This window comes from Canis lupus, chromosome 23 (genome assembly GCF_003254725.2).
Source record: "Canis lupus dingo isolate Sandy chromosome 23, ASM325472v2, whole genome shotgun sequence".
NCBI classification, from domain to species: Eukaryota; Metazoa; Chordata; class Mammalia; order Carnivora; family Canidae; genus Canis; species Canis lupus.
Genome location: NC_064265.1, coordinates 48,430,919 through 48,448,893, shown reverse-complemented (window position 1 = coordinate 48,448,893; position 17,975 = coordinate 48,430,919). Strand labels below are relative to the sequence as shown.

The following is a 17,975-nucleotide window of genomic DNA, read 5'->3' as shown; positions in this document are numbered from 1 at the left end:
TGTTCATCAGTTATATACTATTTTCCTGAAGGTTTATAAAAAGGAAGATGAAAGATTATGGCTGACCTCAACCTTTCAAAGCTGACTATTAAGGGATTTCCAGCCCCCAAATCTCAAATCAAATGATGATCCAAATGGGATGGCTGAGACTTAAAAGGCCGATGGCAGACGGAGACGCTTGGATAACTCAGGACAACCCTACCAGCACACCCAAGAGGTCACCACAAGGGATCACGTGTCGGGTTTGGTCCCAGGGAAGGGCTATAATTACCGAGAACACAGTGCTATCTTGCTGGTGCGTGTAAGCCTACGGGATAAACCAAGGGTGGTATTGTGGTTAAGGTCCTGTGTACACGCCAGCCTACAACTGTTCTTGGTTTACGAGATAGGGGAAGAGAGGTTTTTAAGATCCATTGTTTTTAAAATAGATGGATTTCTATGGATTCCTCATATCCCACTAGGCAAAAATAAACTTCTAATACAGATCCAAAATGGACAGTTTTTAAGATGTCAGTGCTTTTTAAAGAAAAAAAAAATCTGGTATTATATTTTTTGTTTCCAAATTTATTATTAAAAGATTAAACTCATTTCGGTTGTTTTTTTCTTTAAAGAAGAAACTATGAAAATGACCAAAGAATCCAAACAATCTAAAGTGGAATAAATGAATTCCTCTAATTAAGAAATTCTGACTAGAACCAACACCAGAAAAGAAATGCATGCACAAATAAAAAACACTGATATAAGTCCTATGGAGAAAAGACTTTTCATTCTTTTTTTTTGTGTGTTAAGCAGCATCCTAGAAAGCTAGTTTCAGCATAGAATTTAATTTTACAGGCCAGTGAGACAAAGAAGAGCTGCTAAAGAATAATCTTTCTCGTTGAGATAAAATTAATCATTTCACCCTATTAATTCCGTGACTTTTTACGGACTTTTTACATTCACAACACGGTGCAGTGATCACCACCACCATTCCAAGCGCATTTTCATTACCTGAATGGAAAGTAATCAGAGAGGGAGACAAACCATGAGAGATTCTTAACTCAGGGAATGTAACTGAGGGTCACTGGTGGAGGGGGTGGGGGGAGGACGGGGTAACTGGGTGATGGGCATTAAGGAGGGCATGTGATGCGATGAGCGCTGGGTGTTATATGCAACTGATGAATCACTGAAGTCTGCGTCTGAAACTAAAGATGTACTATATGTTGGCCAATTGAAGAAAAAGAAAGGAAGAAAGGAAGGAAAAAGAAGAAAAAGAGAAAGAGAGAAAAAGAAAAAGAAAGAAAGAAAGAAAGAAGAAAGAAAGAAAAGAAAAGAAAAGAAAAGAAAAGAAAAGAAAAGAAAAGAAAAGAAAGAAAAGAAAAGAAAAAAAAGAAAAGAAAAGGAAGAAAGGGAAGGAAAAGAAGAAACCCTACATGCAGCAAGCAGTCACTCTCCATTCTGTCCTCCCCTGCCCCGCCAGGCCCTGACAGCCAGTAATCTACCTTCCAACTCTATAAATTTGCCTATTCTGGACATTTCATATCAACAAAATTATATAATATGGGACCTTCAAGTCTGATGTTCATTGCTGGGGTACCATATATCAGACCTTCATTCCTCTTTTATGGTTACACATGACCTCATTGTATGAATGTACCACATTTTATTTATCAAGTCACCTATTCTGTGGATGGACTTTTGGGTTGTTTCCACTTTTTTTGGCTATTATGAATAATACTGCCATGAACATTCACATACCACTTTTCATCTGAACGACTGTCTTCAATTGAGTGCATGTATATACCCAGGAATGGAATTGCTGGGTCACGTGGCAATCTCATTTTAACTTTTTGAGAAACCACCAAACTGTCTTCTACAATGTACAGATGTCTCAATACCTCAGAGTTCTTCATTTTGTCCGCTAGATCGTGGACTTCTACTTATTAGCAAGGCTCCTCCCAAACACGATCCGCGAATCCATCCACCCTCCAATACGCCACCCCACTCCATTACCCTTAATTCATGGCTCATGGTAGAGGCTGACAAGCCTCAACTTTCCCACATGCTTACTCATGAGGCCAAACTTTCCACGACAAGACAAAAAAATAATAATAATAACCTTCCCTAACTCTGTGGACGCAACGTTTAGAGAAAGCTGTGGTCTAGTGGAAAAAACACTTGGATTTGAGGCACAAACTGACCTTAGTTTGGTGCCCGACGTTTTCTCTCCAGCCCTGACCTCCTTCCTCCTGCCAAGGTTCTTGGATGAAAAGTCTAATCTGTTTAAACAGTTCACATCCTATTCACTCTTCGTCACTCTGCAACATGCCTACCGGGCCTGTCAAACTAAGACTCTGATCGATATTTCCTACTTGCTTACATGAATCAGATCTGTTCCAAGTCCTTTACGTCTAGTAATTAATTTAATCCTCACTATAACTCCCAAAGGGAAAGTACTGAGTCCCATTCTAAGGTTCAGAAAACTAAGACATAGTGCAATGCCCACGCTCACACATCTAGGAGGTGGTGGAGTTGTTTCCTAATTTGCAATTTGCTAATGTTTTGGTTCTTTTTTTTTTCCCCTTAACTTTTTCTTATCTCTTTGAGCTTACATGTCGAAGATATCAACCTCCGATCTATATGAGCTGCAAATATTTTTCCAGTTTGCTATTTCTTTTTTCAACTTATTTTCCCCTCTAGACAGAGATTTTTTAAATTTCTCAGATAAATGAGCTTATCAAATTTCTTTCTTTTCTTTCTTTTTTTTTTTTTTTCTTATCAAATTTCTTAAATGACTTCTGGATTTGGAGTAAGTTCAAAAGGCCTCTCCCATGTTGCTGAAGTGTCATTTCCCTGCTTAGAACTTTTCAGTGGCTCTCAAATGACCTTGCTCAGCTGCTCCTCTTGGCACACAAGGGTCCCCACATGAGCTGCTGTTTACTGCTCGGCTCTGCCTTGCTCCCCTTGCACCTCATGCCTACCCATAGATGCATACAATTGCTGGGCTACAGCAGCTGAAGCCATGCTCTGGGCATTTGTTCCTACTCTTTACTTCTACAAGACCCTTCCTAACTCACCTTTCAAGATTTGGCTCAAACATCCATGAAGACCTACCTGACTGCTACAAGCACCCAGTAGCTTGTGTATACTTCACAGGGAGAGCTGACCACCCCTTCTCATTGAGCCTGTTCTCAAAAATAAAAATAAAAATAAAAATAAAATAAAATAAAATAAATAAAATAAAATAAAATAAATAAAATAAAATAAAATAAAAATAAAATAAAAAAAATAAAAAAAAATAAAATAAAATAAATAAAATAAAATAAATAAATAAATAAAATAAAATAAAATAAAATAAAATAAAATGAGAGAGAGAGAGAGAAAGAGAGAGAGAGAGAGGGAGAGAGACAGAAGCCATAAAACAGATTCTTAACTATAGAGAACAAACTGAGGGTTGTTGGAGGGAAGTCGGGTGGGGCATGGGCTAGATGGGTGATGGGGATTAAAGAAGGCACTTGTCATGATGAACACTGGGTGTTGTTTATAAGTGATGAATCACTAAATTCTTTTAAAAGTTGAATATATATATATGTATTTTTTATTTATTTGAGACAGAGGGATATGGGGAGGGAGACGGAGAGAGAGAGAGAAAAAATACATGAGCAGTGGGAGAAGATGGAGGAGAAGCAGACTCCTCACTGAGCTGGGAGCCCAACGTGGGGACTCAATCCCAGGACCCGGAGACCACAATCTGAAACGAGGGCAGACACTTCACCATCTGAACCACCCAGGCGCCCCTAAATTTTTTTTTTTAAAGAAAGGAGAGAGTGTTCTCAGTTGTCTTCCATCTACAGTGACAGCTGCAGACGTAGCCAGCTCTGTGCTTCTGTAGCCTCCTATCAGACAGTAAGGTCCCTGAGAGCAGGGATCATGTTTTGGTTTCCTGGCTGCCTTCCACAAAAAAAGTACTCACAAAATTTGTTGAGACAACACACGGGCTTGCGCAAATCGTTTAACTTCTTCGGACATCTGTCTCCTCATCTTTAAAATGAACTGAATAAAAATGTCCACGGTTGTCCATAAAGTGTTAAGGAAATAAGATCCTCAGATTTTACTGGTATTTCTAAGTGGTCTGAATTAAGCACCTCATTATAAATCTAAACATAGAATATCTTCCTTTAGGCTTGCAAATATTTTCATCGTTGAGCCAGGAGAAAACAAAGAACCCAAAATTGATGAACTCAATTAATGTCACTTATTTTCAAGGAGCCCTGGGGTAAGCATTTTTCAATTACAAATTAATTTGGGGTTCTAGAGAAACAGCTTAAAGATCTCTTAAGCCAACTGAGTTTCAGTGAAGAAAAAAAAATGGCTAGGGAAGGGATTTATCATCTTTAAAAATCAAAATGGTTAGGAATTTTTAGCCTTTAAAAAAGAGGAGAGAAAACTTTAGATGTCTAGATAGTTTTTCTAAAATACTGAGAAACTCATTACAGAGAAGGACAAGTTTCTTTTTGAGGTATGAGGGGAAGACGGGTTTGGAAATTGCTGTAAATTTCTGTAGAAGGACCTAACAAAGTGCATGTGTGTGTGTTTTTAGCAAGCACACATCATCTTCCGTTCTAAGAAATTATGTGTCACGTCCCCGCATCTCAACCGTTACAGTCAGGATGTTCTAAGTACAAGGGTTCACACTGACCTGCGAGTCAAGACGTACAGGCCCTCGGCCTGATTCCTGCACCACTAGCCCCTGACCCCCTTAACAATCGAATATTCTCTGGCCTTTATTTTCCTCATTTATAAAATAAAAGCATGTAGCTACCCTGCACCTGTGGTCCTCCAACTATAACCATGAAGCGCCGATCCACCACAGCAGTGTAGACCCCCCACACAATTCAGGAACGCTTTTACTACGAAAAAAATGACCCGTCATTTTAACTTGCTTTAATTCAATGTACAAGTCGCAGAAAAAATAAAATAGAATCCCACTTGTGAGCACTCACATCCATTAAGAACTCGGTTGTGAGCCAACAGGGGACTACGACCTAGATTTGCCATGAACAGGCATTTTCCTCTTTATACATCCTGCCATCCGCTCCGGAGCAGTATCAGACAAAGCAGTAATAGGGAGCACATGTTCAAAGAAGAATTATGGAAGAAAAACAAAGTTGAAGAGAACACCCCACTACTAATCTTGTTTGTTCTGCAAACTGGAAGAGGAGCGTCTTTATCTGATTTAGGAGAACATGTGGTCCAATTCCTGGGATATCACCGTTTTTTGCAGGATGCTTTGAGAATTGCCTTTCCATTCTAAAAATCTGGGTTTTTTGTTTTTGTTCTGCTTTTTTTTTTTTTAAACTACCCTTTCCCCCTAAATGTTGTTGGGGGTGAAATGTGCCAGTTAGAGAAACCTAACACCTTGTGGCCTGGAGAAAGGCAACTTTATCTTAAAGGTGACCATAAGCAGGAACAGAGCTGCCTGGAGCTTCTGCGACTCCCTCCGCCAGTCCAATCCCTCTGCAATCGATTTATGGCCCTTCTTTGAAAAGCAAATTCCTATCTGCTTTGTCGCCCTCAACTATCTTTCTCTATTTATGTAAGATCTAAGCAAGAGCAGTAATAAATCTGTTCAAAGAAATGCAAGAATACCTTAATTTTAAACTCCAACTGGGAGTTAATTGTGTACATCATTTCAGTCCTTTCCATCTTCCGAGCGCCTTCATTGCACAGTCGGACCAACTGAGGACACAGAATAATAAGGAGGGTTAAGAGGTCAGGGAGGGAAATCTCAATTTCAAATGCACATCTCTCTCTCTCTCTCTCTCTCTCTCTCGCTCTCTCTCTCTCTCATGCAAGACATGATTTGCACTTTGGAAGCTCCAGAGACTCCCTTCTGACCATCCCACAGTTAAGATAATGTACCCAGTTAAAGACAGGTGTCATTCAGGGTTGGAAAAGGTCCTGAAGTCCCCAGGACACGTGTCCCCCGACGGCTCTCCCACCGCCTGCCCCTCGGCCTTCTGCTCCCTTCCTCCGGCCCCTGCTTCTCCCCTCCGCCAGGGAAACCTCAGCCGCGTCAGGGCAGGCGGCTGCAGTCGTGGCTGGGCATCGGCCAACTTCAAAGGCAGATTCCAAGCCGAGCGCTACCTGCGGGGCATGTGGCCAACACCCAGGACGCCAAGAGCGGGGAGTCTTCAGGTACAGCCTGATGCTCAATGATCTTTCGAGAGTGGCCGAGCTAAGGGGAATCCAGGTTAGTCAGAACTAATTATTTAGGAACCGAATGACTTCAGAGTCCTCTCTCCGATGAGGGCCTGTGATTGATAAGAAATACCTCTTTGGGCTCGCTCCATAGCTCCCGGCACACAGTCCCGTCGGCCCTTGTAATTTCCTATATAAGAGCCAAGCGGGGCAGCCCGGGTGGCTCAGCAGTTTAGCGCCGCCTTTGGCCCAGGGCGTGACCCGGGGTCCCAGGATCGAGTCCGGCGTCGGGCTTCCCTGCATGGGGCCCGCTTCTCCCTCTGCCTGGGTCTCTGCCTCTCTCTGTGTTTCTCATGAATAAATAAATAAAATCTTAAAAAAAAAAAAAAAAAGAGAGAGCCATGGGGGCTCCCTAGTTGTGATGCTCCATTTTGTTCCCGGTTGCTGAAAGCTTCGGGAAAACCCACCTGCGGTGACTGAGGTGACGCTGGTGAGGCAGCGTTCGGAAAGCCCCTGAGGACCAGGCTGGCCGCCGGGGAGCCGGCCCAGCGGTGGGGGGAGCTTGTGGCCTCCAGGCCCCGCACCCTCGCTCACCGACCTCTGGGGGGACAGCGCAGGCCGCCGGCTGGCCTGACCACGATGGCCACCGGCGTCCTCCATCACGCCGACTGGAGGGAGCCTCGTACCAACCCCCGGACCACGTAAGGTCGGAGCGCCCAGCCCGGCGCCAGGTCTGGGCGGAGGGGACCCCGCGAGCCGAGGGCCTACGGGCCCGGCGCTGCCGTGGCTGAGCGACAGACCCGGGGACCGGGGGGCGGCACGTGGGACTCCCCGAGGCCGGGGGCCGGGCACGCGGCTCCCTGGAGCATTCGGACCGCACCCCACATCCCAAGCGGACGCCTCGCAGGCGGCCTTTCGGCGGGACAGGGACAGGGACAGGACGCGGCCGGCGCGGCTGCCATGGCCCGCTCTCGCACGCTCTCCGCTGGCTGCCCTGAGAGGACTCCGGCCGCGTCCAGGGCTCCAGGTCAGGAAGGCAGCCGTGCCCCGAGCCAGCCCTCCTGCAGGTCTGCACCGAAGGAGCCCCCGACGCAGGGGCTCAGGCTCCCCGCGCCCCCGCCTGCAGGCCGAGCACCGGGTCACCCGCCCTCCCAAAGCCGAGCCCCGCTGCTCGGCCCTCCGTCCGCGTGCCTCGTGCCCGAACTCAGGCCCCAGCGTGTCCCCGGGGCTGCGACCCACCTGCTGTCTGCCAACCGCGGCCTCCACCCGGCCTCCCGCGCCCCGAGGGTCACGGGCCGTCTCAGCTCACATCGAGCAGGACACGCCGCGGCTCCAACGGCTTGGAAGGCCCCTTTGTCAGCCTTCAGACCAGTCCTGGCACCGCCGCCACCTGGCAGCTGCTCTAGGCCCGGCCCGGCCGGGGCTCCACGGTCGCCCGGGCCTCGGGCCTTCTGCACCTGTGCCCCCCTCCGCCCGAAGGCCCTGCAGCACCCCCTGGGCGGCCCGCCCGGCCGGATCTGGGGTCCTCCCGCCTTCCAAGTCTGCCAGCACTTATCTGCGGCACGTCCTTCCAGAGAGGAGGGGCGGCAGAGACGGTGAAATGTCCGTATTTATAAACCCAGTGTCCACAGCCCGGCACCTACAGATGCAGCGAACGCTCGGCAAATGTTTCTGCGTAAACGGCCCTCAGAGACAGTGTATAAGTCACTTTAAAAAAAATAGTAATAAAGGTGGGCAGTAGTAGGGGGGAGATCGTTCCTTTATAGTTATTCTGTTTTAAAAAGAGGGGGAAAATGGCATTATTAAGTTTGGGTTATGATCTTATTTCCTAAAGTTCCAAATATCAACTCTATTAGCAAGAGATGGAGTCAGCCACCACGTGGGAAGACAGGGCTTCAGGAGGCATAGGAAAAACAGAAAAGTTCCCCAAACGTCTGTCTTAAGCAATGGTCTCATCAGTGGAGCCCACTTTAAACCATTTCGAAGGGACAAGCATTAATTTGCATGTGTGCCCTGGTGTTTTTATTACAATCAGGCTCCGTATATTAAAATAATGCCTTCCTTCAGCAGCTGCCAACGCTTGATTAAATTTATCTCACTAGGTATTTTTAGGCCAAACTTATGTTTCTTCTTTTTTTTTTTAAAAAAAAAAAACAAAAACCTGTTACATAAAGAAATATAAATTAAAAATAAAATATTCTCAATCTATCAAAACCACAAAGCTTACATAATATTTGAGCTGGGAAACATGCACTAAGACAGACATTTACAGATCTTCTGGTGGCCATGGAAACAACTTTTTCTGAAGGTACTTGGGGGCCTTTAAAAGAAATATCTTACATTTTTGTTCCAATAAACTGACCTATAAAAGTTTGTCTTTAGAAATAATCAGACGAACACAATCATTTGTGCAAGACAATGTTCCAGGAAGCACTAGTAGAAATAGTAAGTGAAATGGGTCCCGTACAAATCCGTGTTTCTCTGTACATTTATACCATACACTGGTGTTGGATTAGACATCCCAATGGAAGGATATGTTAGCAGGGTGACAACAATCATTACCTTTGATAAAACGACCAATACGGTTTATCTTCTCTTACATTTTCCAAATTTTCTTTGACGTACACATATTATTAAGAATATACGTTTGCAGACCTTATATGCATTCCTTTTTTTTCTTTTTAAGATCTTATTTATTTAGTCATGAGAGACACACAGAGAGAGGCAGAGACACAGGCAGAGGGAGAAGCAGGCTCCCTGCGGGGAGCCCGGTGTGGGACTCGATCCCAGGACTCCAGGATCATGACCTGAGCCAAAGGCAGACGCTCCACCACCGAGCTCCCCAGGCGTCCCCCTTAAATGCACTGACTGAGCAGAACTCAGAGTGGAAATGGAAACCCTGGGAATCCCTCCCTTCCACGGAGCGCAAAGCTTGATGCGCAGGATTCTGGGACTATTTCTCTATACTGATAACACGCATGGTGAGCGTCAACACACTTCATTATCCGGACGTCATGACAGTATTTGTACTGTTCTGCAACTTAATGCTCCTCCCGTAATAATGTAGCTTAGGGATCTTTCCATGGTAAAAGATACACATGTCTACCTTTCTGCAAATGGCAGAAGCAATAGGTTACAGGAGAAGATTAAAGAGACTTGGCTCTTTCGCTACCAGGAGGAAAGCTGAGGACTTAACAGTATGTCCAAATAGCATTTTTATGAGGTGAGAGTGAACGCTTAACTCCCTTCAGCAGAGAGTAAATGAAAGAACGGCCGGAAAGACTTCACTGGCCTAAGAAACCACAGTCTGGCCTTCGCTCCTTGGACACCAGACAGCGCTCTGCACCCGCCGAACTTCGGATTCCCTGCAAATCGCCCTCCTTGCAGCTCCACCCCAGCATGTGAACAGAACATCAGGAAGTAAACACATTTTATTTAACAGAAACATCTTGCTTTTGAGTTGCTCGGCGAGGTCAATAAGTCTTTTTTCCAAGGCCCCGATTTCAGTAAGCACTTACACTCGTTGCAGCAACATGTATGAGGAATTTCAGTGACATATTATTCACACTATTGCAAATAAATTTCATTAGCATTTTAATTACCAGAAAAGATATTACTCATTCTTTTCCAAGAATGAATAACCATCTAGAGACGCTTGCCCAAGGGCCTGAGGCAGAAAGAGTCTGCCTCTAAAAACTTAGACGCTGATAGACCAGGTTTCACTTTCTAAAATAAATACTGGGATCTCCCCGTATCTTTCTTTTCACGGAAAGCAAACAAGTGAAATTCTGCATTGTAGTTGTGAACGACAAATGCTCTATTTACGCAATCTGTTTGTTGCAAATACTGATACCGTCCCTCCCGGAATCTATAAAATCCCATCAGTAAACTTCACAAATGAAAAAGAAGGTCAACTCCTGAGCTGGCTCTATCAGTCGAACCACTAGGAGACTCGGGGAATAATCCTGATGTTCATAACTTGGGCTCAAGAGAGAGAGAGAAATGCAGAGGAAACAAGTCACCAGAACGGCATCTCCTCACAGAGGGCCTTTTATATGCTTATCGTATCAGATTAAAGCCATTCTCTGATCCGGTCCGTGCCTGCCAGCCTTTCCTACGGGTACCAGTGTCGAATCCAGTGAACAAGAGATGCCTGAAGGAATGTGGTGGTTTACTGTAACTGGGATGTGAAATTCTTGAAAAACGCTAAATATCATGCTTAGCTCAATTCGACAGTGATCACAGCCTTCCTCTTGCCTCTTCTGTGTGAATTCTTAACTTCTCAGTAACCACCAGATAGAATGTGATGACATTTCTCGCCAGTCCAACGCTAGAACTTCACTAGTAGCTTCTCTCAAAGACTCTCACCCTATTGCCTCCAGGAACGCAACAGAGGCTGTGGGATCCCGGAGGAAAGACCCTCTGGTGGCAGGACCCTAGGAAACTCTACACCTGCCACGCTAAGTTTTCTTCACTTAAGTGTTTCCCCAAGTGGGATGTGCAGATCACTGATGGGGCAAGTGGTGAGTGTAAGTGGCTGACAGATAGCGAAGGTTTAATTTTTATATCCCTCCAAACTCATATGGTGAAATCCTAACCTCCAAAGATGGTGGTACTGGGAAGTGGGGCCTTTGGGGGGTGCTTCAAAAGTTATGAGGGGGGATCCCTGGGTGGCTCAGTGGTTGGGCACCTGCCTTCAGCTCGGGGTGTGATCCTGGAGTCCTGGGATTGAGTCCCACGTCGGGCTCCCTGCATGGAGCCTGCTTCTCCCTCTGCCTGTGTCTCTGCCTCTCTCCCTCTCTCTCTCATGAATAAATAAAATCTTAAAAAAAAAAAAGTCATGAGGGTAGGGCCCCCATGATGAGATTAGTGCTCTTACAAGAGAGGCTCAGCTCCTTTCAGTGTAAGGCTCAAGGAGAAATATGCCACGCAGAAGACACCCTCACCTGACCATGCTGGCACCTTGATCTTGGACTTTTTAAAATTTTATTTATTTATTCATGAGAGACACAGGTAGAGGGAGAAGCAGGCTCCATGCAGGGAGCCTGATGTGGGACTCCATCCCGGGTCTCCAGAATCACGCCCTGGGCCAAAAGCAGGTGCTCAACCACTGAGCCACCAGGGGGTCCCAATCTTGGATTCTTTAACCTCCAGGACTATGAGAAATAAATTTCTGTTGTGTATAAGCCACCCAGTCTGTGGTATTTTGTTACAGCAGCCCTAATGAAGTAAAACACAGATAAACTTACTTTTAATAAAAAAAATGCATAGTAGAAAAATAGACAATGAGGTCACAAAATCCATGATTTTGTAGGTACTATTAGCAAGAATAAAGATACAGAAAATAGAGTCACTGAAGGTTGATTAAAAGAAGGAGCACAGGGATCCCTGGGTGGCTCAGTGGCTTAGCGCCTGCCTTCAGCCCAGGGCCTGATCCTGGAGTCCCAGGATTGAGCCCTGTATCGGGCTCCCTGCATGGAGCCTGCTCCTCCCTCTGCCTGTGTCTCTGCCTCTCTCTCTCTCTCATGAATAAATAAATAAAATCTTAAAAAAAAAAAAAAAGCAGCAGCACAGGGGCACTGGATGGCTTAGTCACTTAAGCAGCTGATGCTTGATTTTTGGCTCAGGTCATGATCTCAGGATCTTGGGATAAAGCCCACACCAGGCTCCATGCTCAGCAAAGAGTCTGTGTGAAGATTCACTTTCTCCCTCTGCCCCTCTCACTCACTTTCTCTCTGTGCCTCTCTAAAACAAATAAATATTCAAAAAAAAAAGGAAAGAAACTACCTCATAGCAAAGTGGTGCAAAGATGTACCAGACTCGAAGGTGGTTTGGTAGCTGCAAGTGGGTTTAGGAAGCTCCTGGTGCTACCATCGTCTCTGCGCCCCTCTGCCCAGCTCTACAGTATCTTCATTAACTCCTACACCTTCTACTGCTTTCCCTCAGCTAGATATTCCTATCGGCATTTCAATGCGCCCACGTCCTTCTAATTTTTAAACAAACAAACAGGAAGATGTTCCCACACCGCCCTTCCAGCTAGAGCCCTCTCTTTCCACTGACAGCTCCCGTGTTGAAACAGCTACCCTTGCTGGCCAGCTGCACGTCCACACCTCCCACTCATTCCTCAACACACTGCAATCCAGCTTCCCCACCCACCACCGCGGGGACACGGCCCACCCGATGATAAACCCATGACCGCCTCACTCGTTATTCACGCTCTTTCAGGAGCCACTCAACAGGGCTGACCGTCTTTCCACCAAAACATCTGCCGTTTGCCGGGCCATTATGGTTTTCCTCCTTTCATCGATGGTTTTTGTTTTTTAAGTCTCCCCTGGGAGGACTCCTCTCCCTAAATGAGATGAAGGGTGGTAGTGTTCTTCGTGACGGTTGTGGCTCAGACTCACTACTTTTCTCAGTCTACAGGCTCGTTCTGGGTAATCTCATCCACTCTCCCAGCTTCAGAAATCATCGCGTGCCCGGGATCACCAAAGCCAGGTCTCCCAATTCCAGTGTCTCCAGTGAGCTCCTGACCTGTTTATTTCGGCCAACTTGAACATTCTGTAAGAACCTCTATCATCACACATCCAAAGTGGAACTCATCCGTTTCTCCCTAGGTTTCTATTGCAAAGGTATGTAAGTAAGCGTCCAGCTAGTTGCCCAAGAAGCCGGGGACCATACTCCTTGACTTCTGATCTCCAACACACTCACTCACTCTCTGTGCCTGCCTCCTCAATACTATATATTGCTTCTCTCCCTTTACTACACACCCATAAAGGCCACTGTCACCACTAGACTAATCAACTACAAAAGCCTCATAACTGGTCCCATCCCCACTGTCCCCTTCACAACACATGAATTTATAGCTTCTCCATCATCCTAAGAGAAGGTCCACACTTCCCTACATGGCTCCCCAGCATTCTTTCCTAGACTGGGCTCTACAGCTACATGAAGAACATTCCAGTGCTTCAAATCCTCCAAATATTTTTCTTGCCTTTGTGTTTCTACCCATACCTGAGACACTCTCTTTCCTCCCCAAGCCCTGGCTCAGAGCTAAGCTTGATTTAGGTTTCAGCCTCAACATCACTATGTTCTTCGCTACCATATCATTCATCACCTTGTAATGTAATTTTTATTTAGCATCTGCCTTCCCCTTTATACAGCACAGTGTATGAGGGTATTAACCACAACTGTCTTACGTGCGCATCGCCATATTTTCAGGGACTGGCATCATGCCTGGCACGGTAGTTGATACTTCGGTAAGTAGCTGGTTGATCAAAGAATGAATAAACGACTATTCAGACACCAAAAGAAAATGAGAGGTCTGTTGGGCCTTATAGCAAGACAATAAAAATACTAATTTCATTTGAGTACAGAAAACAATATTGTTTTTCAGCTCCCGAAGGAATGCTGGCCAAATGGCTTTGAGAACCACCAATGTTCAGCATCAGATCCAGATGCGCGCTCTTCGGAGACGCTGAACAGTTTACTGTGTGACTAGCTCGCTATTGTTCAACAGTTACCTTGCTTACTTCCTTTAAGGCTCTCTTGCAGACCTCATACTTCGGAGAGTCCTTCGGTGTCTTCTGACAGATAGTCTGCAGCAAAGTAAAAGAAAAACAAAACAAAAATCAATCAGTTTATTTTATTATGTGAAATAAAACCAAGGTCCAGCCACATCCTCTTGCTCATAGCAAACTTAACAATGCTGAGCACAACATGATGGATTACATTAAAATCTGGAAACAGTCTTTAAATGAACAGGATCCAAGTAAAGCCAGCAAATGATGAAATAAGAGATAAGACTTCAGAGGTGGATGAACCTGGTTTCAAATCCAAGTCCTGTTGCCTACTAGGTATTTGACTGTGGGCAAGATGGCTACTCTGTCTCTATCAGCCTCAGTTTCCCATCTGTAAAATGTGGATAAAGCCAACTACATCACAAGGCTGTTGCCAGGATTAAATGATAATACATGTACAGTTATTTTGTTAATATTTTATTTATTTATTTACGAGAGACACAGAGAGAGAGAGAGAGAGAGAGAGAGAGAGAGAGAGACAGGCAGAGGGAGGAGCAGGGCCCATACAGGGAGCCTGATGTGGGACTCGATCTTGGGTCTCCAGGATCACGCCCTGGACTGAAGGTGGTGTTGAGCCACCCGGGCTGCCCAAAACTACTTTAATTATTACCATCATCATCACTAAAGAGAAATATGTTTGTAGACCATACCACTGAATAAAGAAAAAGATCAAGAAAAACAAGCTACTGGATTTTCCTTTGATATAGGTACACTGCAGTTTTGGCGATGCTAAAATGAACTTCGAAGAGGATCGATTCCTATGGAGTTACAAATACTCTGTGAAACCACATCCATTCAAGGACGATGGAGTCATTTTAATTGTTAAAAATGTCCATCTCAATTAACAAGTTTAACTTCCCAAATGAAGCAGGACTGAAGAGACGACGCTTTAGGTACATTTAGATTCTACCCAGGTGGCCAGATTCTCACATTTGGGAAACCGATTACAGCAACAGGCATCAAACAGAGGCGGAACTGTTTGAGGGGGTAAGTAGGGAACTGGTACCTTGAACGTAGGTGAGTACCAGACCTACAGATCCGAAAGTCAGGTGTCAGGACTGTCTTATGTGCTATGTGAGAAGCAGAGAGTGTCTCATCTGTGGGCTTTTGTTAATGGTTCTCCAATTTTGGACTAAGACCCACGGTAAGAAATACATCTACATTAGCTACCAGTGCATATGTACGTGGAAATGAAAAGGGTTTTTTTAAAAAATATTACTTAATCACATTATGAACTCTGTATATATCATATCATTCTATTCTATGTCACTTTTTAAATAAACACAGCTCAGGATCAAAAATCAGCTTCATGACCCACTAATGTGTACAGAGGCAGTGTGAGAAATACTGGTTTATGTCCGTGAAGGCATCCTGGGTCCTGAAGGGTCTTTGCACACTTCAATTTTATGTAAATCTTGTGCATTGCTGAACTTTCTAGGGCGAATGACTGTAGCTTTACTCAGAATATCAACAGGGTCTTTGACCCAGAAAGTTTTGAGCTTACTGGACATTCACGGCATTAACCTCCAACATGGTGCAACATGGTAACACTAGCTTCTGTGAGTCCCAATCTACTTAAGCAATTTTCTCAAAATTAAACAGAAAATATAGAAGGCTGAGAGATCACAGAATATACAGGATCTAAAGAAATACGGCTAACATACATTTTCTGAAGAGAAAGAACCCTGAAACTTTGTAACGTTGCGAGAAATGCTGTATTTAGAAAGCACCCATTTCTCATTTTTAAAAATAGCAAAATTTGAAACAGCATTTCTCTAGACGGTTCAAAGTTTCGTCCTTTACGAAAATGCCAGAAATCCTATGAAATAAACTCATTTTTTAATGACTTTTTACTGCTTATAAAATCTAATGGAAGAAAGTGCAATATCAAATGTATCTTTGAAAACTTCAGTGTTTACATGACTCAGCACAAGCCTGTATAGTATCTACATTCATTTAGTTAAGAAATACTGAGCGTCTATTATTGTCAGGCTTAACATTTACTACTTCACCCGTTTTCATGCCAATCTTGCAGGTATATATTATACTGAGGCTTCAGATGAAATCAGGCAATTTGCCTGGGATCACACTATCGGGGGAAGAGCCAGAATTTGTGCCCAGATCGTTCTTACTCCAGAAGTCACAGGACTTGTAGGACACCAAGCTTACATAGCAGAGTCCCTTCTCTCAAAGTGCTATGGGTGTTCAGATGCGGAGGAAGATGCATCTGCGAGGGAGGGCACTGAGCAAGGCTTTATGAAAGAAGGAGCATTAGGGCCAGTGCTTGAAAGACCTGCTTGTTTTAGTTGTGAAGCTGAGAAGTGACAGCCGGCGACAATGTGAACAAAGATGCTCAGTGGGAAAGTCAGGAAACAAGGGTGGTTGAAACCTACAAATAAACCTTCTTGAAGCCAAAATCTGGTTTTGATTACCTGACTGCATTCTATCCTTAGGCCCAACGAATGTTTTTCTCAATCAATCCATCAATCAGAGAGCTGAATTTTCAAAATTCTGCAAGTTTTCCAATATTTACAAGGAGAGACGCCCCTAAATCACAAGGGAAGCATGCAAAGGCAGGAAACTGAGGGGAAGCTAGAGGAGCAGGGTGTTGGGAATTCTGAAAAAACAACTACCAACCCCCGTCCAGGCAGCAGAGCCAACAAAGTGACTGTGATCGCATGCTTTTACTCACTGCAAAATGTCAGTGCTTTTAGAAAATCTCTGAATTTATGATGGAATATGGGAAATGGAATTTATTTTGTAACCTTACTCAATCATAATTTTTTGCTGTATTTTTATCCTGTGTTTTGACATGCAAAAATCACGTTCGTTGAAACTGACACTAACATTATGATCCAATTGTGAAGTACGACTATGGCAAAATATTTTAACTTGATCAAAAGAGACACTATTTGGCCCACTAGCCAGGTGGGAGCTGTGCCGGGCCACCTGGTTCTTCTCTCGTTGTTGCCGCTGTGGATCCGGCCCAGCCGGTGTGCAGGACCCCTGGCCTGCCGCCTAGCTGTCTTCCCAGCTGCACTTCAGACCAGGAAGTCTCTACTCGCTTCTCCCAGCCATGTCTTGTCACTATTTAAAATTAAATCCTTGTTTTCTTCGTGAATGTTCCCTGAAGTATGAAGGATGCTGGCCTTTCCATACCCTCCTTTGTGCAAAATAAAGGCAAGTCCATGCCTTCTAATGCTGAACAGTATCTCATTCCCATGTGCAGTGGGAGCACCACAGCATCTTGGAACTCTCTAGGGAAGGGATCTTGGTGATCAACCCAAAGAAACTGAGGCTGAAGACATTACGTGACTTGCCCAAGGCCACATGGCTAGCGGCTCAGCTGGAACCAGCATCCAAGACTCGTGTCTCCAATAAGCCCATGTTTCCCATTTCGAAAAATGTTAAGTGAGTGACGTGATCGGAAATCTTCAGGGTGCCTAGACAAGCCTAAGTTGAAGGTAATTTCCAAAGATACTAGACACAGTGAGATGTTCCAACTGAATGGCCCCTTCTCATTTAGGTGGAGGATTTTATAGAAGAGATATAGTACATTGATCCAAGTGAAATAAGAATAATGTTCTTAATCAGATTTATAGCAGCACAGCTACCCGCAGAGGAAAGAGCCAGCAGACCATGTCTTACATCCATTAGCAGGGGCAGGCGAGTCACCCTTTGCATGGGGAGGATGAGGAAGGAGATCATGGGTAAGTTCCTACAGTCTTCGTGGGACTCAATTCGTGACAGTACTTCTTTAAAAGATGGGTTGGTGGCTCTGAGAAGAAACAAAGAAAGAAGAAATTCAAAATACTTTCTCTTCAAGGTAAGAAGCAAAAACATATTACAGACATTCCTCGAAGATATTGTGGATATCCAGACCACTACGATAAAGCAAATACTGCAATCAAGTGAGTCAAAGGAATTTTGGATTTCCCAGGTCATGTAAAAGTCATGTTTACACCACACTGTCATCTATTAAGTGTGCAATAGCATCGTGTCTTAAAAAAAAAGATGCACCGTGCCTGGGGGGCTCAGTCGGTTGAGCACCTGCCTTGGGCTCAGGTCATGGTCCCAGGGTCCTGAGATCAAGTCCCACATAATGCTCAGCTTGGAGCCTGCTTCTCCTCTCCCTCTGCCCCCCCACCCAGCTTGTGCTTGCTTGCTTGCTCACTCGCATGCACTTGCTCTCTCTCTCTCTCTCTCTCAAATAAATAA

The 17,975-nt window shown here is 44.7% G+C and overlaps 1 protein-coding gene across 1 annotated transcript in view; it reads right to left on the bottom strand.

Moving 5' to 3' along the window:
• The window catches only part of ARHGEF26 (Rho guanine nucleotide exchange factor 26), a 112,763-nt gene that overhangs the window by 27,360 nt on the left and 67,428 nt on the right, over positions 1-17,975 (bottom strand). Inside the window, exons 9-11 of the mRNA XM_035705114.2 lie at positions 17,406-17,535; positions 13,701-13,775; positions 5,629-5,718 (exon numbers count right to left, since the gene is read on the bottom strand). Coding sequence (XP_035561007.2) covers positions 5,629-5,718; positions 13,701-13,775; positions 17,406-17,535 — 295 coding nt within the window. The remainder of the gene's footprint in view (positions 1-5,628; positions 5,719-13,700; positions 13,776-17,405; positions 17,536-17,975) is intronic.